This window comes from Homarus americanus, unplaced genomic scaffold (genome assembly GCF_018991925.1).
Source record: "Homarus americanus isolate GMGI-L3 unplaced genomic scaffold, GMGI_Hamer_2.0 scaffold52806, whole genome shotgun sequence".
NCBI lineage: Eukaryota > Metazoa > Arthropoda > Malacostraca > Decapoda > Nephropidae > Homarus > Homarus americanus.
The window spans coordinates 11,478,209-11,503,808 of record NW_024720773.1 but is presented as its reverse complement, the minus strand read 5'-3'; the positions used below and the strand labels follow the sequence as shown (position 1 = coordinate 11,503,808).

The following is a 25,600-nucleotide window of genomic DNA, read 5'->3' as shown; positions in this document are numbered from 1 at the left end:
TTTATTCTTGGCAATTTAATTTCTTTAGATATATGCATTTAGTATTTTAGATTTCTGTCACTCAATCAACTAAATCTTCTCCTGAATTTATATTTTTAAAACATTGATTAATTCTTTATTTTATTATTATATATTTACACAAGTAACTGGAGAACTCTATATCTTTAGGCACTACTCTCATGGTGGAATAAGTGATGCTCTGAAACGTCATTATAATTTAATACTTATAATAATGTAACAACCAATACAATATAATGACCAGTCACTCTCTTACCTGCAAGACTCCTAGTGTTTGTCGCTATTAGTTCATCACATTCGATGTTCCTCAGTCACCGTCTTCCATTACTGAGGAAAGACAACATAACTATTACACCATTATATAAACGCATGTATACAGTATATTCATCTATAAATATACAGGTATATACTACACTATATATTTTCTGTGGAATATTGAATAATTTTTTCTTCAAATTTAGGTGAAACACACAAGTAACAATGTTGAAAAATATATCCACAAAGCGGCAGGTTAGCAGATAGATATTGCTTAATTAGATGTGTCTACGTTGAGCCATTCCTCAACTAATGCCACACATCCGTAAGTCAAGATGTTAAAACGAGGCAATGGCATAAAGTGTCATGCTCAATAGGGCATATCCTCAACCGATCCTATAGATGAATATAAACGACCCTTATTAGGCCTATCTAAAAGGAGGCTTTTTCTTTATTATTTACATTACTTAGCTATAAACCAGAAATAAACCCTGTTGGATGTAACCCCAACATAATAAGGGTAGTAGGCCTGTCGTCAATTAAGCAAACCCTAAAAAAAGGTATTTCCTCGACCAGGTATATCCACAAGTAAGCATGTCCGTACTCAGCGGCGGGGCCAAGGGGGGTAATCATTGACGTATTTGTCACTTGACAGCTGATTGTCACCTGGCAAATTCTCAAACCACAACCTATCGTACTTTCCCATATATCTTGGCAAACACCTGCTGCATCCAGAGGGTATGAACGAACAGCAGATAAAGATGGTTGAGCGATATGCTTTGACTTGTCACTAGTGGCACCCATGGAGGCACTGGACCCTGGACTCTGGCCCCCCCATGCTTGGGGTATAAAACCAGATGATGGTGGTGAGGATAGCCAGTAGAGCTCCGACTAGACCTGTCTCAGGGCAGTGTGAGTCGACGACATGCGTACCGCACTATTCTTCGCCGCTCTGACCGCGTCCGCCCTAGCAGGTAAATCATCAGTGTTACAGTGATCTTGTGTCTTGAGTTTTTCAGACTGGTTGTAATATCCAGGCTGGTAGACTCTACAAGGTGACAGTGACTCCTTGTTTTAGGCGTTACAGGCTTTGGTTGTAACTCCCAAAGAGGTTAATTCTTCAGTGTGACAGTGATCTCGTGTCTTGGACGTTACAAGTGGTGTTTGTAACGCGAACACAATTATTTCTACAAAGGTGTTCCAGAGATAGATTGTAGGAGAATTTCAGTCACAAACGGCCACAAATATTAAGCACCTTAGTTGTTTCCGTCATTATCGTCAGTGTGCCCTCGTGGCTGTTCCTCCCTCATGTACAGTACAAGTCATTTGAGGCGTCGTGTAATTAATGAATACAACAGTTGCACTTTAAGTCGGAGAACATCCTTCTGCTAAACCTCTTACTCAGGTTATATAATTAATTCGGTGTACAACAACGTAATTGGTCGACACACCAAAATTTAATTCATGGATATTTCCTAAGTTGTACAGTTACGAGGTGTCCGAGTGTAGGGTGTGGTGGTATGGTGGTGTGGTGAGGATGGGGGGGAGGGGGACAGGCCACCGTGCCCCCGTGATAAGCCTTAGGCAGGAGTGACACCCAAGGTCGGGGAGTTAGCATCACTTACCACTCTGAATTACCTCACGTTAAATAATACTCTGGTCTCAGATATACAGTATAGGCGATATCTTTATATAATATGTAATAAAACACAACAGTTCAATAACGTGTAAATGACAAGATGCATTTTTTCTCTGCATCACCTTCACATCACAATCGATAATTTAACTATTTACTATAAAAAATAAGTTATAATTAGTCTTTTATGATGATATGTGATCACCCTAATCAATAATTATAATGATATGGGAACTGCTTATAAGAATGTCGTCAGTAAAGTGTTTAGTGTAAGATAAACTGTGTGAAGGTTCGAGTCAACGATCATTCGCTCACACGGCTATGACGGATGTTGCGCTGTTGAGGCGCCTTTGACGTTGCCTCCTCTCTCTCTCTCTCTCTCTCTCTCTCTCTCTCTCTCTGTACTTTGGCCTTTCTTTCATATCCATAACACAAGTAACTGCGACAGATTTTATTCAGATAACTTTTTTACTTTCACAACTTATTTGTTTCCATTCTTGAGCCCTGTATTTGTGTTATAAAACGTATCAGAAAATTATGCTGTATTTTGGTTATATATAAACTCAATAAGATTAATGTCCTCTGAAGAACTTTAAAAACAAGCATATATATAAATAAACCCTCGAGAATTGTGTATTACGTGTTAGGTTTTTTTTTTTTTACGTTGTGGAGGCCCTTGCTAGTATGAGAGGCCACACGGGGCTACCAGAGTGAGGTTAATCAGGATGTCATTTATGGTAGTTATACTGTATGCTGCCTCAGTGACACACTACCCCCACCAACACCGCTACCACAACCACCACTACACCACCACCACTAACGCTATCACAACCATCACCAATAACACTACCACCATCGCTACCACAATCACCACGACCAGCAGCACATTCAGTCTCTCCCATCATTAAATCTCTACCTTGGGCGCTTCACGAGATTATTCAACTCCTCCCTCTTATAAACAAAAATATACATAATTATTTACGAAATCAATACACAAATAAATTCATTCTATAATAACTTTTCTTCAGCGCGACAAAAGAAATGGTCGTTTTAGTGTGGAAAGAATATTGATATGTAATATAGAGCAAATTAATTAGAACAGTTCTCTGGAGACGAATCACTTGGCTGAAGAGAGAAATATCATGAGTTAGTTCCGTCGATCCAATAGTATTAAGCGAACATTACCAGGATTTAATAAGGTTCAATACGCCTCTGGTTTCATACGTTTTTCATAGAGAGATCGAAGGTAAATGCACCATACTGCTTGACTTATATAGAACCACAGGAATAGCATAGACTCTATCTTAATTAGGTAAAGTATCTACATAATTTACTAAAACTGTCGTCGATATTTGGGCTGAGATTCTAACATCACTAAATCCATTCTAATTTATATATTAGTATTAGAGGAGGGGGTGTAGGGAAGGGGGGAAGGGAGGAGGGGGAAGGGAGGAGGGGAAGGGAGGAGGGGGTGGGAGGGGGAGGGGGCCAAAAATCAGAGGTCCCCCAAATTTGCGTCAGTCTTAACTCTGCATTTTATACAGTCTAGAACACCTGGCAGCTGATGGTGGCGGGAATAACAATTTACATACAGTGACAATGAAGTTTCTTACAATAACATCATCAGCTTGACCTTGTGGCCACCTGGGTGTTGGAAGAGACTCATCAGGGGTTTTATATCAATAAAATGTGTAGGCTACTGTACAGTGATCGCTCTTGGGATTATTATTATTTTTATTTTTATTATTATTATTATTATTATTATTATTATTATTATTATTATTATTATTATTATTATTATTATTATTACTATTATTATTATTATTATTATTATTATCATTATTATTATTATTATTATTATTATTATTATTATTATTATTATTATTATTATTATTATTATTATTATTATTATTATTATTATTATTATTATTATTATTGTATTATCATTATTATTATTAGAGTAAGATTAATATTACAATAATTTATATAAGGTACCTAAATGGGACTATCACCTGTATCCCTCAAATGTAAGGCATAAATGATAATTATATATCAAATCAAAGACTTAACTTCAATCTTAAAAATATAATGAAAGTTTCTTATACACAAGATGGATTTGGTAAACAACTCTCTAACTCAACACATGTCCACTAGTATAGGTTTAAGCAGCGTTAAATCACATAGAGAAAGATTCGTCTCACTTGACCTCTGTACCAGCTCAGGTCATCTGATTATCATGTTATCTCAGTAGAGTATCTTGTTTGTCGAGTGATTAATTGTTATCAGCTGTTGTCCCCGTGGAATCCAATTTTAACTCTGAAGACGGTATAGTTATAACTTAGATACTGTAGGCTCATCACATGATCATGGCACACACACACACACACACACACACACACACACACACACACACACACAGCTTGGATCTTGTGACCTCCTTGACTCTTACATGTTGCGTTGTTATTTGTCAGTTAATTATCAGATAATCGATATCAAAAGATAGCACCGAGGGAAGATACTGTTCATACCAGCAGGCGAAGCAGGAGTAACGTTCTACCTTACCAACCGTGACAACATCAAGTGATAAAGTCTCTTCATAAAAAAATAAATAAAAAATAAAAAATATATCCTCTTGACCCTTCCCCACCACCCCCAAAAAAATCATAATGTATAATTTTTCTTAGTTTAATCAAAAACTCGACAGTTATTAATAATCAAGCAAGTAACTTTCTCAAGCAAACAAACACAATACAATATCACGCAACGTAAATCTAATATACTATAGGACTAGGCGTGTGTGTGTCTGTTCTGGGCAGCCGATACGGCACAATAGTTTTTCATCAAACTTGGTGGAAAAATCGCAAAAAATTCGTAGAGTGGAACAAACCTGGTCCCATGTCGATGGTTTCTTTAGGAAGGCATTAGTTAACAATTTTATTTACGATGGAAAACGATGCAAGTCTAGGGACTTGGAGCACCCTAATTAATCATGCAAGTCTACGGACTTGGCACACCCTCATTCGCTGTACGCTGTCACGCCCGTTCAAACTCTCACAAGGGCACGAACGTGCCCGAGAACACTTGTAAATGCTATAAAACTATTACTGATTAGTTTATAATGAATGTAAGGCTTATTAAGCTCACAAAGTACAACCCCTACCAGAGACAACAGTTGCTTATAACATTAACAATTTCCTATATAATCCTGGTTACTGCTATCCAGTACTTTTCATCTCCGTAACATCATTATTTCACTACAACGATATTATGTCATCCTGCAACTAATTTCTAACTAATCATCATTAAATCCTCGTGTTCAGTGATACAGATTCAACCTAATTATTTGTATTGTAAGTTTTTTCTTTATGAATTTATTATTTTTAATTTTGTCATCTGAGATCACTACCATTATTTCACGTCACACACACTTAAAGATCTTTAATATAAATCTTAAAGAAAAAAACAATATTAACTTCACAATCCCCTGGAGCCTTATGTATCTTATGTCAGCCACAGAACATTAATCAAGTATTCCAAACTAGTTCCAAGAGTGTACTAACCTTAGTTCTTATCTCCCACAGGGCCGACTGGTCAACGAACCTCTTGCGCGCTCCACTGCAACGACGCCGATATATTTACCTACCAAACAGGTAAAAAGATAGCCATTACTTTCTCAAATCATCATTATTAACAATAGATAATTAACAATATGTAATGTGTAATAATAACTTCTTACTGCCTACGATAATAATCAGTTAAAATTACCTCATTATGCAGTATGTTAATTAATATAGTTATAATTTATTTATGGAAAATTTTAATTTCTGAAAATATTTGACACCATCATTCCTGGGACATACTGTAAAATTCGCTCATGGATACAGTCAACAATATCCCCCTTTACCCCAAATATTTTACCTATTTCCCACATCACACTCCCCCACCCTAGCCAGAAACTAAAGTGGAGGTCATTTCATACCCTCTCCCCAACTCACCTTGTCTCACGTCCCACTCCAGGCAAGAGCTATGAGTACGACTACTCTGTGACCACCTCCACCGCCCTCCTGGGAACCTTCGATGATGACGCCCACATGAGCATCACTGCCAAGGTTCACATTGATATCTCCGCTCCCTGCGAGCACTCACTCAGGGTAAGTTATTTCTTCCTTGTTGCCGTATGAAGAAATAGTTACTTTTCTGGCCTGTATAACAAGCACACACACACACACACACACACACACACACAAAATCAGTTAAATAAATTACCCTCTTTCTCCTAGTTAGTGTTCAATGAACCCATTAAGTTGAAGATAAACTCTGTAACTTCGACGTTCTTTATGAATTATGTTTTGAGATTTAATCCAAGTGTTGTTATTGTTGCAGCTGACAGAGGTCACCCTGGATGGCTCCTCCCACACGGAGGAGTTCGCTGCCGCCATCAGTAAGTCTCCCCTGCGCTTCTCATTCCAAGATGGCCGCGTGGAGAGCGTCTGCAGCGAGGTGACTGAGCCTGCTTGGGTCCTTAACTTCAAGCGAGGTGTTCTCTCGACCTTCCAGAACTCCATGACTCATGTGGGGAACGAGGTAAGTTCATGAAATTTAAAATTATTTTAACAATTGAGGATTGTAGACATAAACATCAATCTGGGTACAGTATATTGGAGCATTACTACACACACACTATCTTACTCCTTGATCATTTAATTCACAGGACGTTCAGGAGACCGACATTTCTGGAGTCTGTACAACCCACTATAAAAGTGTAAGTGACGACAACGTAATAACAGTAGAGAAGACCAAAGACCTAAATTCTTGCACTGGACGATCCAACTCTGCATCTTACATCGCTTCCAGCGGCTACCTCACCGACTCCCCCGTCCAGAGCCTCCCAATCTTCAAGAGCACAAACAAATGTAACCAGAGAATAGAAGACGGGGTCCTCAGGATGGCAGAGTGTGAAGAAACCCACAAGTTCCGTCCCTTCTCCAGTGAGGAAGGTGGTGCTGTGACCACCGCCAAGACCACCATGTTACTTGTATCTCAAAACAGACCGGCTGTTCCAGTTACTGGTAAGAAACATATTAATAAAACACTTTAGAACGTATTGTTTTTAGGCCAACTTCACATATATATCATCTACTGTAGGATGCTAATTTACAAGTGGCTCAATAATGCAGCAGTCTAAATGTAAATGCTAAATAATTATTAATTTGCTCATCATTCTTCTCCCTCAGACTACCAGTTTTACAGCAAGTCCTTGGTGTTTGAGCAGATTAACACTCCTAATGGACAAACACAGACTGAAGTTATTGAGAAGCTATTGAGTGATCTAGAGGTGGCAACACATGAGGAAATCCTTCCCGAGGTTCCAGTTCTTTTCTCCACTCTTGTTGCCTCTCTTAAAGGCCTTGATTACCCGACCCTTAAAACCATATACACAAACACCAAGGAAATCCATTCCCGCAAGTTCCTGATAGACGCCATGCCTCTGGTGGGAACAGCCGCTGCTGTTGGTGTAGTCAGAGATATGTTCATTAACGGTGACATGACAGACGCTGATGCTGATGTATGGTTCACCTCATTGGCCTTCGTCAAGAATCCAACTTCGGAGATGTTCACTGCTCTTGCGGTAAGTATGAAATACCTAAAGTATATATAATTAAGTGATTTAACGAATGAGACAACTATATCAGGTTCAAATTTTAAAAACAAAGGTAATGAAAAAGCGGTGTTTTTCTTACAGCCTCTTCTGGAAAGCAACCCTAGTCAGGACGCGATGCTGGGAACTTCTGCTCTTGTTAACACTTACTGTAAAATCCATCCTGATTGTGGTGATGACTCAGGCATCCAGCAAGTTCTTCGACGTATCGAAAGGCACCTTGGATCTGGGTGTCGTACAGTTAACCAAGAGGAAAAGATGAAGGTGCTAATGACACTAAAAGCCCTGGGTAACGCTGGACGTTGGGTTAACGCCAACCCTATCTTACAACGTTGCTATACCGAAGATAATGACATGGAAGTTCGTGTTGCTGCAATTGAAGCCTGGAGACACACTCCTTGTGAATATGACCGCTCTAACCTTCTGGCAGCCTTCCAAGATGAGACTCAAGATACGGAGGTTCGCATTGCTGCTTACCTCGCTGTCATGACCTGTCCAACACCAAGTTTCATTGACACTATCAAGGATCGCCTTACCTCCGAAGGTGTCAACCAAGTTGGCTCCTTCATCTGGACTCACATGACCAACTTGCAAGAGTCAGCCGCCCCAGGTAAACAGTGGGTACGTGAGTTGATCGGCGAGGAACTCCTCCAGAAGAAGTTTAACACTGAAGCTCTTAAGTTCTCTCGTAACTACGAGTCTTCTTTCTTCATGAATGAACTGAACGCTGGAGCAGCTGTAGAGAGCAACGTCATTTTCTCTAGCAAGTCCTTCCTGCCACGATCAGCCATGCTTAACCTCACTCTCGACCTCTTTGGTGAATCTATCAACCTCTTTGAGGTCGGTGGCCGCATTGAAGGATTTGAGGCATATGTTGAACGCTTCTTTGGACCTCATGGATATTTCCCACAAGAGACCGTAGAGGGAATAATAAAAGGCCTGCGTCAACAGAAACCTGATCCTGAAGCTACCACCTTGGAGGGAATCCTCGACCAAGCAACTGATGAGCCAGAAGGTTCCTATTACCTCCGCGTCTTTGGCAATGAACTACATTACAATCACTTCCATGGTCTGGAGAACCTAATGAAGACATCTGGAGCTTCCAACCCACTAGAGATTCTGATGGAGCTTGCTCGTAAAGGTGATGTTGATTACACAAAGTCTTACCAACTGATGGATGCTCATTACACCATCCCCACCGTGTCTGGCTTACCAGTGACACTCACTGCTAAAGGTACAGCTACTCTTGCCTTGAGAATGAATGGTAATTTCAAGGCTCAAAGCCTCAAGAATATTAACATTGAGGGTCACATCCACCCTTCAGCGGCTGTACAAATGGACGGCCTCATGGTTGTTGATGCACACGTCACCCGCACAGGAATGAAGATCTCCTCCACCCTCCACACTTCCACCTTCCTCGACGGTAAAGTCCAGATCGATGGAGGGAAGCTTGTTGACATTGCCTTCAACACTCCCAAGGAAAAGATTGAGGTTATCGATGTTAGCACCAAATTCTTTTACTTAGAAGATGACCAAGAGATCCAAAAGGAAGTAGAAGAGACAGTGGAATCTGAAGGCTGTGTACGTATAGTTAGTGGAATTGAAGCCTGCAGCGATATAACTTATACCCCAAGCTCTGCCACTAGCCCGAGATTCCCACTCACAGGACCAACCTCTCTTCACTTGTATTTCAAGAAGACTGATACCCAGACTGGATACATTTTACGCTTCGTTCGTGAAACTAATGAAATACGTTTCCTGTTTGACACACCAGAGTCTCAAGTAGACCACAAAGTACAGCTCACCATTTCAAAAGAAAATCAAGCTATAAATTTCGACCTTCAAACACCCTGCATATCTATTCAAGGTAATGGCGAGTATACATGGAAAAGAAACAACAAAAATATGAAATTAACTCTCTCAGTGGATAACTCTGAGAGGTACACACTGGAGACTGGACTTCAAGAGAGCAGAGGGGATATCATGAAAATCGAGCCAATGTTAATAATTTCATCTCCAAGAGGGGAAATAATTAACTCAAGGGGAAAATTCCAGGCCAATACAGCTGGTGCCAAGTATGCCGCTGAAGTTACCGTATCCGGAGTGACCGCCTCTCCAGTCATCATTCGAGGTAAGATAAATGATATGGAACCTCTGTGCCAGGTTTCTTATTTCGTCAGTCATTGTAATATTTGTTCTTTAGTTTCATTACTTTACTCATGAAGCAATGAAAGATAGAGGTAAAGTTCCTTGTACCAGTGGGTTTGTTTACATTTGGCTTCTCTTCGTCCCTGAGCCCATTCGACTGCGGAAGGTTAAAAGTAGAATATATAATACTTTAACCTGAAGTCCCTTTAGATCTAATTTACCCAACGACACGTACCTATGTAATCTTGTACTGTAAATCCACATTATTTTTTTTTTCAGGTTCCTATGAAGGTGAAGACAAGTCTGCTGGCGTAACCTTTGTGCTGGATACTCCCATTTATGACATCAATTTCAAGGGGCAAATTGGACACGAGGAAAACTTTGTGACTTCTAAAGCTGACATTGAGTACACCACGTTAGAGGGAGACAGGCATATGATCCATCATTCTGGCCTTTACAAGTGGGAAACATCTGAGGAACTGACCACATACTCAATGAATTTTGTACTGAATCCAACCCAATTTCCGGAAATGTCTCTTTTATATGACTACAAAATTATGATTTCCAAGGGTCGATTGGAAGTAAGCGGAGAGTTAACCATTGGACCTATCACCTATTACGTGGAAGAAGTCTATTCGTATACCAACGAAAACAACCATCTTGATTTCAGCCTCCGTACATCAATGAAATGTCCTTATTACCAATTTGATATCCTGGCTTACAAGGAACTTAAGATTGGGCCAAATTACGTAAATAGCAAGTTAATGACTCGACATGCCCCTGGGAAGGAGTACTTGCTCACTGTGGACCTAAACAAGAATGAGGATGTTGAACTCTCAGGCCGTATTAGTGTTCAGTGTGAAGAAGGAACGCTCACTACGGAGGTTCTTCTCAGTAAGATTGCCAGTGGTCATTACAAGGCTCAGGTGGGTGTAAATACTAAAGTTTTCACCAAATTAATGAACATATTATAGACAAATTACTTTCACAATACAAAAGTGGAGATGTGCTGCCTTAAAACAATAAATTTCACTCATACATTTAAAATAATTCCTGAAGTAAGAACAGACATAATGTAACATCAACATACTATATTTTTCAGGGGATTGCCAAGGTTATAACAACAGAAGAGATGACCTGGAAGCTGGAGGGAACTGTGCAGAATAAATCGATACCTGAGAAAGTTCATATTCTTATGGACGGTAATTATGAATCACCAGTCAACGCGGTGACAGTCCATTCAGGTATCTATGCTGATAGAGAGAAGGCCACTGTTGACTTCAAAACAGATATCAATGATCAAAAGTTCTCCATGACAATAGAAGGTACACGTAGCTCCCTACTCGTCGACGCTAGCATCTACAGACATATCCTTATCAATGCTTATGTAAGTGGAATAATTTCAGTTCAAATGAAAAAAAATTTATATTTATATATTTTCATGGACACTCTGGGATATATTTTTTTAACTGCTGATGATCAATATTACAAACTTGTTGAAAATAATTGTGTTTTGTATATATTTAACGTTTTTCATTACATATTGCTTCCAGATTAATACAGTAAATGAAGTACAGAAGCTACTCGTAAGTGTTGAATGGGATAAAGATGTGGACCCTACTAAAACTTTCACCATAAATGGAGAGCTGTCACCAAGTGGAGTTGGAGCTGGCTTCAAGTAAGGACTAAATCTTGCCTGTATAATAATAATGATTTGTTAAAATGTAATTTTTTTCAGATTCTTTTTTTAGTACACATTCTTCAGCCACAAAGGCCTTTGATAGAAGTTGCAGAATGATCTTTATCTTCATTGAAATATAATGTTAATTACACTCTGTTTCAACAAGCTTTAGTATTATAAGATTAAATGATTATAAATTTACATCTTTCATCGTAGGTTTGCCGAAATGGAAATGACCGCTTCCTGCAGACTTGTTAATAATGGAGTAGAGTTGGCAGCCATGTGGGCACCTGACAAGAGAGTTTTGGCCCATGTTCATTACTCACTCGACGACACCAAGTCTCTGGCCATTACAGTAGAGACACCATTCCAAGGATGGGAAAAACAGGACGCTACATTTACAGTCTCTCTCAAGGATTATGAAATCACCAGTCGTGCTGCAGCTACCTGGAAGAACGCTGAACAGATGGCACTTACAATCAACGGCAAGTTCCAACCCGGTCTCTCCAACAATGCGCTCAAGACCCAAATACTCTTCAGCAGCAGCTTTGAAAATTTCGAGCGCATAACTTTCACTGTTGACCACACTATGGCCGGTGCCACCATTAACACCAACATTGTGGGGCTGTGGAACAAAAATGAAATGAAGGGCAACTTCCAGCTCACTCCCAACGAAACTGGAGTTGATGCAAGAGCCACTTTCATCTCTCCGTTCACAGAGGAAGTTCTTGTTACCCTGCATCACGAGTTACATGACATGGCATTGACTACCAAGCTGGAGGCCAAATACGGTGCTGAGACTTCCACCATTACAATGAAGGGCCACGTGGACCTCGGTGATGTACACGACATCACTCTTGTCGTTAAAGCAATTACTCCTCTCGCTGCTTTCGATGCTAATATCAAATACACGTTGAATGAAGATAACATTAAAATCTTCGCTGAAGGTAAAGTGGGTGAGAAGCAAGTGTTGCTGAATATGAACGGCGAGAAAACAGTCACAGACGGTTCAACAGCTGTCTCAGGAGACTTGAAATTTATCACTCCTTTAACATATCCTTTAACCGCGACCTTCTCCCACAGTCATGACGGACAACAATTTACCTCCCAGTTGGAGATGACCAGAATATGGTCAACATTTGGCACCCTCAAGATGCATGCTGAAGGCCACATGATCTCCAAGAATGACATAGTATTCAATGCTATACTGAGCAGTCCTGATACTAAAGCTTCAGTTAAGGTTAATCATAAAATTGCTGAGAGCAACTTGGCGTCTACTGTTGATGTTACCGTCAACGGCGAGCGTATTTTTGTCTCCATCAACGGTATCTTAGACGCCTTAAATAACCTTGCCAATCTTGAAGGAGAAGTGACCTCCACCTTCAATGGTTTAGACGACATTAAGGTGAAAATTGAGAGCCAAAAGGATTCAAATACACGTACATCAAAATTCATTCTAATGAAAGGAAGTAAGTCTGTGAACATTGTTCACACCATTCGCTATGATGACTTGCTGAACTGGGAAAACTCCTTCACTATTAATGACAACTTTAAGTTACGTAACAAGCAGTCTCATCTCAGCACTGCCTACGTCCATGAGCTAGAGTCTATGTGGAATAATGAAAGAGTGCACGTGACAGGAACTATTGATCCCATAATTTCTGAGAATTCCCGTAAAATTGACGCACAAATCAACGTTGCTACTACTTTTGAGTATTTTGAGAACATCAACGTTAATCTTAACTACGAAGACAATGGAACTGAATATAAACCTACACTGTCAATTGAATATAAACCAGGGAGCATTATTGAAATTGCCTCGGTGGTTAAGTTTAATGCATCTTCTTTTTATACTGAATCTTCTCTAACAACTCCCTTCTGGCAGCCTTTGGGTTATAAACTTCAACTTGACTTCCTGCCACAGAAGACAGCTACTCTTGTCCTTACGCGAGGAGCCAACAAGACTGTCATTAACATAAATGGAACTTGGGAACAAGGAAAATTAGATGGACGTTTGGAAATTCGCTCAACGTATTTAACAGCACCAATCTCAGTAGAAGTAATGTATGACATCACTTCGTCAGAGAAGAAAGTTCGTGTAGCAGTAATTACTGACAGCAGATACGAGTTCAGTGGCTCATACATTGGTAACGCGATGAATCCCAAATGGTCCTTAGCAGCTGTACTTCCATTTGAGGAAATCAACTCCATAGAATTCAGCGGTGAATATCAGATCATGGCTATGCCATTCACTGTGAACACTGTGCTAAAGTTAAATTCAAAAACTTACGCAATTAATGGTAAAGTTGATACAAACGAGTTCCTGATAAATGCAGATGTTAATGGTGTGAAGGGCAGTCTTGCTAGCAAATGGTTTTACCACCCCACCCATGCTAATATTGAAGTTAAACTTCAGTCTCCAGTAAGTACAGTGAACAACATGGCTGTGTATGCCATGTACGACTTTGAAACTCAGAAGAAGATACACGTAAAACTGACTCGTGACGCTCAGGAAATCGATTTAATTGGCAAACTGGAAGGCGAAACTGTTGTCTTCACAGGCACAACTCCTTTCAATGGCTGGGAAACTCTCAATGCATCATTCTTCATCTCCCAATCTGCTATCAATGCATTCATCGCGAGGAACGACCAAAAAATTGAAGTAACAGGCACCCTACACATTAAGCGTATCAAGGGAAAGATTGAACTTGCTATCATCACTCCATTTTCTAATTATGAGACCATTTCTGTAAAAGCAATATATAATTTATATGGAGAGACCAAAAAAGTTGAGTTCAAATCCACCTTTGGCACTGAGGAACTCTCTCTGAAAAGTATCATTAAGGTCAGTAACCCACTTGCTCCTGAAATCAAATTGGACATCATCACTCCATTTGAGGCTGTCAAGGCTCTCGGCGGAGTAGCTCAATGGAACTGGAAGGACTCTGTGAAAACTGCTGAGGTCAAGACTTACCATAATGATGTTTCTTACAGGTGGCATTTGGAAGCTGCTGCTGAGAGCCTTCTGAAGGGATATGCCACCTTCAAGGTCATCACTCCTTTGGCAGGTTGGACTGATGTGTCTGTGAAAGGAAGCTTCGACTTCAGAGCCATGCCTTATAAGGTAGCCTTGGTATTCAATAAGGAAGGTGTTATTAATGCCTTTGAAGGTAATATTAACCTAACCCAAAATAACATATCTGGAGAGTTCACAACACCTATTGCAGACTGGGAGAAAATCATACTGAATGGTACCTACAACATGGAGAACGATCACCTCACTGGGCATGTTGAATTTAACATGGGATCCGAGAAGTATGAAGTTAACAGTGACATTCTGTTTAGAACCCAGACACCTAACTTGAAAATTGTCATCAAGACTCCAATCGCCGATGCTGCCAACATTCAGCTAATATTAGACACCAATATGGTCGACACAGAGAAGAGATTCACCCTCTCTTTCTCGATAAATGATATAATTTATTCTGCTGAGTTCACTGGTCAGTTACTTTACAAAACTGGATTCATAAAGGTAGTCACTCTATCACCTATCCCAAGTTATACTGCTGTGGACATCTACGCCAACTACGATTTCACAGGTGATATTAAGACCGTTGAAATTAATCTGAAGAAAGAAGGTGAGGATCAACACATCGCCATAGCCACAAAAGTTAATGATAACAATTTGTTCATCGATGTTGTTACTCCATTTGAAGGTTATGAAGTTTTGAAAATGACAGGTGATTACACACGTAACCTTGGTCGACATAGTGTGGTGGCTTCCTTTGTTAAAAACAATCAAACTTATGATTTCCACGCCGATGTTACCCTGGATACCAACAGTGCCGAACTTAGATTGTCAACTCCTATTGCAGAAATAAATAATGTTATAATCAATGGCAAGTACGAACTTTTTGACGACATCATAAATTGTTTAGTTCACTTTGAAAGAAATGACGAAGTTTTTGAATTCAAGACAAATGCTGAATTTCATCCGATGAAACCTAAACTATACGTTGCCATTGATACACCTATTGATGGCTGGAGTAAGCTCATCCTTGACATCAGTTATAACGTTATCTCCGAGAAGAAATCTGTGGAGCTCTCTATCCAGAAAGAAACCTTCTCCAAGACGATCAAAATTCAAGCAAGTCATAACCCTGAAAGTGGTTCCTTCAAAATTGAAACACCTATTGAAGGATTTGAAGTTCTTGGTGCTGAATACACACTAAGTGTGAACCAGAATAACAACATAGTGCAGGCCAGTGTTAAAATTAACCAAAATACTGAAGAATGGATCTTTTCAGCCTATGGCCGCTACGACGTCGACAACTTTATTATCAGTTTCCAAACTCCCTTCGAAGAATTTGATAGAATATCTATTGAGGGGAAAATTGATTTCGCTGCTAAGGCTGGCAAGGGCGTCATTCAGTTTGGCTCAAACACCTTCTCCATCATTACGTCCTATGCTTTAAACAACATGTTCTTTGAGCTAGCAACTCCATTTTCGGTTCTGAAGTTTGTGTCACTTTCTGCATCTTATACATGGACTTCAAGCCAAAAGGACGCTACAGTGACTATCGTATACAATGAGAACAATTACGTACTCAATGGGGCTCTCACTTTGTCTGCTAGATCATCTGGCATCACTCTTCGAGCCACCACACCTCTCCAGAACTTTAAAAACTTGACCATCCAGATCAAATATGATATCGACAACAGGGACGAACTGGTTTCAGCCTATATGAGAGCTGGCCAGAACAATTACCATTTTATAGCTGGCGGTTACATAGAAGACAAATTTGCATACTGTAAATGGGACATCAAGTCTCCCTTCTATGGATGGACGAATGTCAAGTTTGTAGCTAAGGTTGACCTCAGACAAGAGGATAAGTTGCTCGAGATTTCCCTAGAGAAAGAAGAGAATGTAAAGGCCATTGCTATCTCTGGAAAACTAATTGGAAGTACAATGGACTTTAGCCTGAAAACCCCCTTCACCGGCCTCCAGAATGTAAACGTATTTGGATCTTTAGATCGAGTAAAGAGATCTGTTGAATTCAGAATGATGAATGACGCTGGAGAAGCCTCATTAGTGACCAGCTTTAACTTTGTCAAGCTTCATTTAAAAACGCCATTTGAAAGAGCACGAGAAATTACTTGGGAAATAACAAAAATAAATGAAAATTCATACAGTGGTCAATGGAGAAGAGATGGTAGTTATTTTACCATCTCACTAGAAAAGGATAACCAGTCTCGTAGTTTCAATATGGAGATTAACAGTGAACTAAAAGGTTGGGAATTTCTAGCTCTCTCTGGCAGGCTCGACGAAGAGACATTAGAGGGCTATGTAAGTGGTGCTATTAATGAAGATGCAGTCTCTATCCATGTAAAAGGAACCCACGCCTCATCAGGCGAGTTCAACCTGGAAGTAACCACGCCTTATCAACAGTACAAAAAGGTTGAAGGTAAATTGGTATATGGTGGAAGACAGCAGAAGATTCATTTTGAAGCAAAGTCTACGAGCTCAGAGTTCCACTACATGTTTGAACTTAGTCGAAGAAATGGCCTTCAATCTCATCTGCTAGTGCCAAACCGTCGAGAAAACACTGAATTGAATGTACAAATTACTCCCTTTTTGGGAAAGATTACCTTTGTATCACGATTCGCAGCGCTCAGAAATTTCCACCTGGACTACCAAATTGCATTTGCTGATGTTATCACAGTTACCCAAAAGATAACAGTGAATGATCTTAATGTTTTCAATATGGTACTGGAACATAATAAAGACGAGGATAAGACTCACTTAGAAATACATACTCGTCATCACAACCGCCACACAATGATTCATATTCATTACGAGAGTGGGAGCATTTTTAATTTTATTGTGAAAGTTGACACGCAAGTAAATAATGAAACCATAGAGAGAGAGTTTAAGGTTGATGCAAGAGCAACAAAGGCTGAATCTGCAACAGAGAACGAGCCTTTCAGTGGCACGATTAATGCTGTAATCACCAACACATTCCAGCCACGACCCCAGATTACTCATGTGAAAATTGAATTGAATCGAAGCTTAACACCCAAAACAGTAAGGATTGAAATTAGTCGAACACCAAATCAACTTTATAAACTTGACATTAGTTATAACATAGACATAACTAACCCGTTCAATGGCAACTTTGACGCAAAAATTTACACTCCTAACAGTCCAGACACTCCATGGAAGACTGTTTCAGGCAGCTGGAATGTGCAAGACCCAAGAGCCTCAAGTCTTACGTTCACTGTTGATGAAGTAACATACACAGTTCGGGGTAAAGTTGGCCTGAGAGAATCAACAATGACCCTGACTGCTAGCAACATTGAAGAGATGATCTTCCTTCAGTGGAAATTTGAAAGGGAAGGCAATTACGGAGAGTACTTCTTGAAGTTTGGAAGAGAATCAAGTTATTCAATGTTGAAATTAAAGGGAACTTTCACTGATATTGCCCATGTTGATCTAGAGGGTGGTTTCAAGGCTGGACCATACCAAGAACATGAAGTTCTCTTCGAGACAAAATGGAACAAAGAAGGTGATAATATCATTGGAGGGGGATCATTTAATTACGACAATTATCATGGTACTCACACATTAGAGATAATTCGTGGAGATCCCCAAAAGCGGGCTGCAACAGTTAAATGGACAGCAAACTCAAATTATCCTGACTTCCAGCTTATTTCTCTATTTGGAAATTACGATTTCGATGGCAAATTAGTATTTCTTTCAGAAGTCAGAATAAATGACGAAATTTCAAAAATTGAAGTCAATATTACCAATTTCAATCCCAAAAATTCTCGCAACACAATAGAATGGAATATTCCAATCCTCTCAAAATATGGCCCATTTCTGGAATATTTAAGCGAATTCCAATTAACACTTACACATAACTTTAGAAAAGATACTAAAATCATCTTGGCTGTTGCAGTGATAAGTAAAAGTGACGCACGATTGAAGGTTCATTGGACGCAAAGTGACGAGTATGACACCTTTACAAGTGGTATTAATATGAGAGGGAAATATTTCGGTGCAGTCCGCATCACTGGAAACTACGATGTTTCAAATGCTGAAAATTTTCATGCTGAAGTGACCTACTCGAGAAATAGTCCAGCGAACGGAGAACACACTTTCAGCATTAAATGGAAAAGGCAAATGACTTCTGGTCACTTTGAAAGCGAAATAATTTGGGATTCCTCTTTTGCAACTGTTTCCCATGCTCGTGTTTATGTAGTGGCTGACTTCATTGAGAACATCAAATTAATATCTGGATTAGAAGCGAATGACAAGGTAATAACAGCACAATTTGATATGAGCAATAATTCAGTTTCTGGAAAAATAACAACACCATTTGAAGGCTATGAATCAATTGAAAGTCTAATCACGTATAGTCTCCTTGGCAAAAACAAAAGTGTAGTTTTAAAATATGAAGGCGGGGGACAGAAGATTGATTTCAATTTTACCTTGAACAAGATTAGTAAGAAAAGGGGAGATTTTACTCTAAATCTTAAAACACCCTTTGAAATGATAAGGACCCTTAATATTGAAGGGCGATGGGGTAAAAAAGGAGCCACTCTAGATTATCAACGAAATGATAATCACTACAGCTTCACAGGTGAAGCAGAATTCCAAGGAACTAGATCAGACTTTGACTTCTCCTTCAAATCACCAGAAAGTCAAACGATTAGGATAGCTGCTTCTTATAATGTGCAAGACTTCATTGCTGGAACTACAAGTAATGATCAGAAGCTAGCTAGTCTTGAAATTGAGTTTGAAGGCTATACAATCAACTTTGACGTGCATGGTTTCCGCAGCAGTGAGAGGATATATATGGAGATGAGTGGAAAATCTTCTCTTGTCGTATTGAGAGAATTCCATCTGATGATGAACTCAGAAATAGATGCTAAAAGTCGTGATGAAGTCTTCGAAATTAAATTAAATGAATTCGAATTCAAGACTGAAAACCATTTTGAGAGGCATGAAAATGATGGCTTCTATTTCAAGAATAAGATTGAGAGTACACTTACTCCTCTTCCAGCCTTGATCTTTGGCCTTGGAAAGGAAGATGGCGAATATATTGTGACTGTGGGATATGGTAACGACCAAGAACTTACTGTGTCTATCAAAGGCAAGAACAACTTTAAATCTGGATTTAGTGGTTCTGTTGACATCCCTGCCTATGGATATGAAGAGGTTAGATATGATGTGGACTATGGATTTACAAGCGATGATGAGCTTCACATCAATGTCGATATTAAATTGAATGACGGTGGCAAGAAAATCGAGGCAGACTTTATTTATAATTCAGAAGGTGTGAAAGCTCGTCTAGCTTCTCCAGCAACTGGTGACCACAGCGTGCGTGTCCGACGGTCTATCTCGTCTAACAGTTTTTTCACAGAAGTTGGCTTTGATGATTATAACCTGAAACTCCGAGGTGGCTTCAAGGATGAGGATACTAAACGCGGCGCAGTGTTAGAAGGAGATATATTTGGCAACAAGTTCCTCATCGACTTCCTCTTCCAGTCACAAGGGATGCAGTACTCTGAGGGAAAGCTTATTATTCACACACCATTCCGTGGTATGGAAAACATGGGAGGTTTATTCACACTTTCTAATGTAGACAACAAAATTATGGCTCATGTTGAAGTGCTCCTTCCCTCATATACAACACCAAAAATAATTGGAGAGCTTAAATTAGATATGAATGAGAAAATTGATGGCTATTTGACAATTGATGTGGCTGGTGAACAGTTCACTCTCAAGAGTAATCTTGCTGGTGCTTCAGTAAGTCAAGGCTACCGAGGCACTGTAGAGCTGTATACACCTTTCCATGCTATATCAACCGTTATTATCAATGGGAAAATCAAAATGGAATCTTTGTCGTCCTTGGAAGCTGACGTGACAGTCGTTGAACCTTATGATACACACGAATTGAAAGTAAAATACCAACTCTCTCCAGAAAAACTTACAGCCATCATTAATATTGACGGCAGACAATATGGAGGGGTAAACACGAGTTTAATCCTGGAGGGCTTCGGTACTGCACACAATAAAATAAAATTAACCATTAATGATGATGAATTAACTGCAGAGTACACCATGGGCGAAGCTACCTTTATGTTCAACTTGAATTCTGTAATTATGAATGTTTCACGCCAGCTCTCTATTGAAGCTAAGTACCCATCATTAGAAGCTTTGGAAGCCACTCTTATTATTATGCTCGGACATCAAACTCATAATATCCACGGAAATTTCAACATCGTCAGCAATCGCATTCAAGGTGGAATAGAGATAGAATCTTCTCTAATTGAGGGAACACGGAAGTTGATTTTTGACATTTCAGTCCCAAGTTCTTCTTACAAACACGCTATCTTTGACGTGACACTGTCTACGTTGGAAACTCATTCCTTTTATTTTGAACTCGATGCAAGGACTGGTGTTCGTGCCACTGTAAAAGTCGATACTCCCATCTTCCCTAAGACGACTCTTGCCATTGAATATTTTGCTGACAGTGTTGAACTTGTCATTGAGACTCCCACAGGAACTCACAAGGTTCGGGGTACATGGCGTGTAACTCACAAGACGCCTATTGATCTGTTGGCTACTGTTGAGGTGATGTCTCCTCTCCTCAAAGAGACTTATACTTTCAGTGTAATGCTTAGTGGTGGCAGTACAAATGGCGTGGGCAAGGCAGAGCTCCAAGTAGGCAATGTACGACATGCTATTGAAGCAAGTACATCCATGAGAAGAAATGGAGGTGGTTTTAACCTAAATATCGAAACACCATTCAAAAACATCAATGAAGCTACATTTGAAGCTTCCTTAGATTTTGGGGATAAAGTTCAGTTACAAGTAACGGCTAATCTGGCTGGAAAAATTAATGCATTTAATTTTGATTTCGACAAAGAGAACAAAACCTTCTTAACAGTTGTCCAATCACCCTTCATCCCTACTGGACTAGTTAGCGCGGAAGCTGCACTAACTGGCGACATGAATAAAAATATGCATTTCAAAGCCGCCCTAAAGAACAATAAGAAAGCTATATCAGGTATTCTTGATTTGAAAATTCCTTCTCCTCACAACATTAAAGTAAACTTGAAGGTTGCAACTCCTTTCAGGGGCTATAAGAAGATGAACTTTGTTGCCCAATATACGAAGGATGAATTCACAACCATAATTCTATCTCTAGATAAACCAGTCATGTTTAAAGTGAATGTTCAGTTCCTTAATACATTCACTGCAGTCAAGGGTAACCTTAAGATTGAAACTTCCATTGAAGACTTCGAAAACATTGAGGCTGACTTAGATATTCCCCTTTCCAAATTCGCTCCAAGAGCAGTCTTGACGCTGCCTAATCACAAGTACGGCATTGCTGCAGACTTCGAACGTGACGATGTTACAAAGATGTCTGCTGAGCTACACCTGGACGACGTTTCTTACGATGGCAACTTGGCCCTGAGGACCAAGGCGCCCTATGTGCTGGCCTATGACTACCAACTCCCCGATATTAGCAGCAATAAGTTCCACCTCAGAATTGACTCCTCAATCATATCTGCATTTGTTTAGGGATAATGTTAACAGTTTAGTTTTTAAAGAATCTTCCATCGATAGCTCAGCCTCTAGTCATAGATATTCAGACCATGTCAATATTTAATCGTGTATTTAGAGAATTCTACATATAATTAAATATTTGTGCATATCGAAGGAGAATATGTGTGTTAATTTCTAGGAGTAAACATAACATTATTGCTTATATCTGACTTGGTTATGATTATCCTATAATCATGTATATAAACTATTAACACTCAAAATATGTAACCCATGTATCTGCAATAAAAAGATTTCATACATAGAGTATTTCTGCATCCTTTAACATCCATACACATATATTACCAGTAACTCCTCCTATAAAGGCTCATCTATTATATCAAACTCCTTTTACATATTCATAAATACCCCAAACACATTCATCCCCTTCTCCAGAAATTCACCAACACATCCTCTTTTTTTTCCTAAACCCCACACTGCTCTTCGTCAAACACCTTTATTTTTGTTATGATTTATGATTTTCTCGTCAAGAACTCAACCCAGTTAGCGTAGCCTACCGTATTACTTAATCTTATCTTATCCTCTATATATTTTGGTATAACATTTTCCTTTATACCAGAATGGGTTTATAAACGTTCTCTATTATGTCTTTAGTACCCTCTTTCTCCCCTCTGTCTCATGTCTTTAGTACCCTCTTTCTCCCCTCTGTCTCATGTCTTTAGTACCCTCTTTCTCCCCTCTGTCTCATGTCTTTAGTACCCTCTTTCTCCCCTCTGTCTCATGTCTTTAGTACCCTCTTTCTCCCCTCTGTCTCATGTCATTAGTACCCTCTTTCTCCCCTCTGTCTCATGTCTTTAGTACCCTCTTTCTCCCCTGTCTCATGTCTTTAGTACCCTCTTTCTCCCCTCTGTCTCATGTCTTTAGTACCCTCTTTCTCCCCTCTGTCTCATGTCTTTAGTACCCTCTTTCTCCCCTCTGTCTCATGTCTTTAGTACCCTCCTTCTCCCCTCTGTCACACATATAGCCTGGCTTGTCGTTTATTCTAATGCTACAGTATTTTACTACTACTTGTTTTTCTCAGTTAACAGTAGTCCATTCCTCTTTCACTTTCGACACTCAATTGGATAACTCCGCCTGTCTTATTTAGCTGTAGTTTAAAATTATTCAACTACCTCCCTTATTTCTTCTATAATATTCCCTCTTTCATTTTGTTTTCCATTCTCATTTATTCTCTTTTTTTTCTCTCTCTTTTTTCCTCACTCCAGATCATCACGTTCTCTTACATATGCTCTTCTTTTGTATTATTTCCTCAAACATCTTCAGGAACAAATAACACTCAGGCAACACCATAATAACACGTGATTTTTCTCATACATCATAATACATTACTTTGAATCACTTTCAGCTATAAATGAATAAATTGTACAAAAAATCAATTGGCATTATATTTTCGCCATTGACGTGACATTTTAAATATTGTATAAGAAGTGGTAATGATGCTGCGTACAATGAGAGAGACGGAGAGAGAGAGACAGAGAGAGAGACAGAGAGACAGAGAGACAGAGTAAAACCTCAAGTACTCCATCATCTTCAACGTGTGTGCCTTGCTTCAGCACCATCACCCCAGACTTGAACCACTATGCACCAACTTAAAAACAGAAAACATTGGAATGGCTTCCCTTAACTACAAGAATGGAGGGAAGGAATTATTCTATTATCAACGTATTTCATTAAAATACTTTCGAATACTTAACTTTACTTATATTCAACCAACTTTATGAATAATATACTCTTGTTATTTTGAGTTGATGTTTATCCACCTAACATATACCTACTACACAAGGTTGTATTACTTCCAACAATTATTTTCCATTTCCCGACACAGCTTCTTCACCACATTCACTCTCTCATACCTTTTGGCTCCACTTTATCCTTCCAGTTCTTAAATTTCTCTCCACTATCTCTCCAGTATACAGTACACTATCTACACTAAGTCCGGAAATCCTGTGGCCATTCATGAAAATAAGAATAAGCAAAAAAAGAAATGTTGTATTAATCTTTTGGATATGATACATTCACTTCTAATACTTAACATATATTAAAAAATAATAATAGTTCAACCTGTCTTGTATTTGTGCTCGAAGCAGGAAGACAATTTATTTTAAGATAGCTCGATAATTTCAATATACAGTTTAATTATTTGTTATGTCAAGTAATTCTGTAAGATGCCTTTAAATCAGATATCGCTGGTATTTGTATTCAATAAATGATAAAAGTCCAAATGCCAACTGATCATGTTTTTTGTAACATAATCCTTAAACATTGTCTGAGTGTTCCAACCGACTCCACTGAGTTGATATTCTATCTAAGTAATCCCGACCATCTCGCTAACCTTCCACAAAAGACTCTCTTTGGGGCGTGGCTTCATAAAAGTGTTGCAGATCTCTTGAACTGAATGTCCCAATCACCCCAGACGAACCCATTAATGCCATTCTTCCTTGGCTGGATATATCAGTTCCTATTAGTTACACTCCTGTTGGTAGTCAGCAAATGTTAAACACCGATGTGGTGAGATGTGTCACACTAGAAACTATTAACAGACACATAGAGAGTATTAAATCAAGTGAATGTTATGCTTTTACTGATGGTTCTGTGCAGACAAACACAGGTAGAACAGGCTGTGCAATTGTAATATATAAAGAAAAAGAGATGATAGTGTCAAACAAGCAAAGGCTGAACAACTGGGCCAGCACAACACAAACTGAACTAACTGGAATCTACTTAGCCACAGACTACCTCAAAGAAAATGGAGGTGGGGTGATATTCTGTGACTCTCAAAGTGCTTTGAAATCAATGAAATCAGGTTCTATGTCTAAAGTTGTATGTGGTATAAAGAAATGTGATAACTGCCAATGAGAACAACTCTCGTAAGAATTTGTGTGGATTCCGTCCCATGTTGGAATTAGGTATCATGACCGCGCTGATAGACTGGCCAATGAGGCATGTAAGAAAGAAAATGTTGACCGTGACCTTGGCCTGTAAAATGCTGTATTTCAAAACATTCAAGTCAGAATCATGAACTCTGATCTAGATGAACTGAGAAATGCAGAGAGACCTGGCAGTTGTAGTATTAGTAAATATGACAAATTTTGTGACAAGAGGTACCGGTATGGCCAGCATAAGGACAGAACCAGACAGTGTGATGTAGTCGTGGCCAGAATTAGGCTAGGATACAGACACATCTGGCAAGTTAGTAACGCTTTACCCATATCGGAACACTCAGCATGTAGAAATTGTGATAAAACTTTAAAGCATACACTTGAACACTATATTATTGACTGTGACACTGTCAAAGACTTCAGGCCACCTGGCTTATTGTATCATGAACTTTGTAATTACTACATTGAATCGGGGGTGCTTGAGGACATTCTTGCTGTTTATCCCAAATTTTCTAGCCCACACTGATTTTAGTCTTCAATTAGCATATGACGTCCAATGTATATGAACCACTGTCCTGCATGGCAGTGAACAGTGACATCACCCACATGACTCTGACCTATATATACTGTTAATGAATATGATGTATTTTTTTGTGTATGAACCTCTGTCCTGCGTGGCAGTGAGAAG

General features: G+C 39.3%; 1 protein-coding gene across 1 annotated transcript; it reads left to right on the top strand.

Annotated features, from left to right (window-relative positions):
• The first annotated feature begins 1,145 nt into the window (after positions 1-1,145).
• On the top strand, positions 1,146-22,273 carry LOC121861092. The gene is made up of 11 exons (XM_042358652.1): positions 1,146-1,247; positions 5,491-5,559; positions 5,927-6,060; positions 6,293-6,493; positions 6,621-6,978; positions 7,144-7,538; positions 7,653-9,699; positions 9,996-10,642; positions 10,819-11,103; positions 11,270-11,394; positions 11,614-22,273. Exons 1-11 carry the CDS (start codon positions 1,199-1,201, stop codon positions 21,989-21,991), a joined length of 14,688 nt encoding a protein of 4,895 aa, XP_042214586.1. The 5' UTR covers positions 1,146-1,198; the 3' UTR covers positions 21,992-22,273.
• The last annotated feature ends 3,327 nt before the right edge of the window (positions 22,274-25,600 follow it).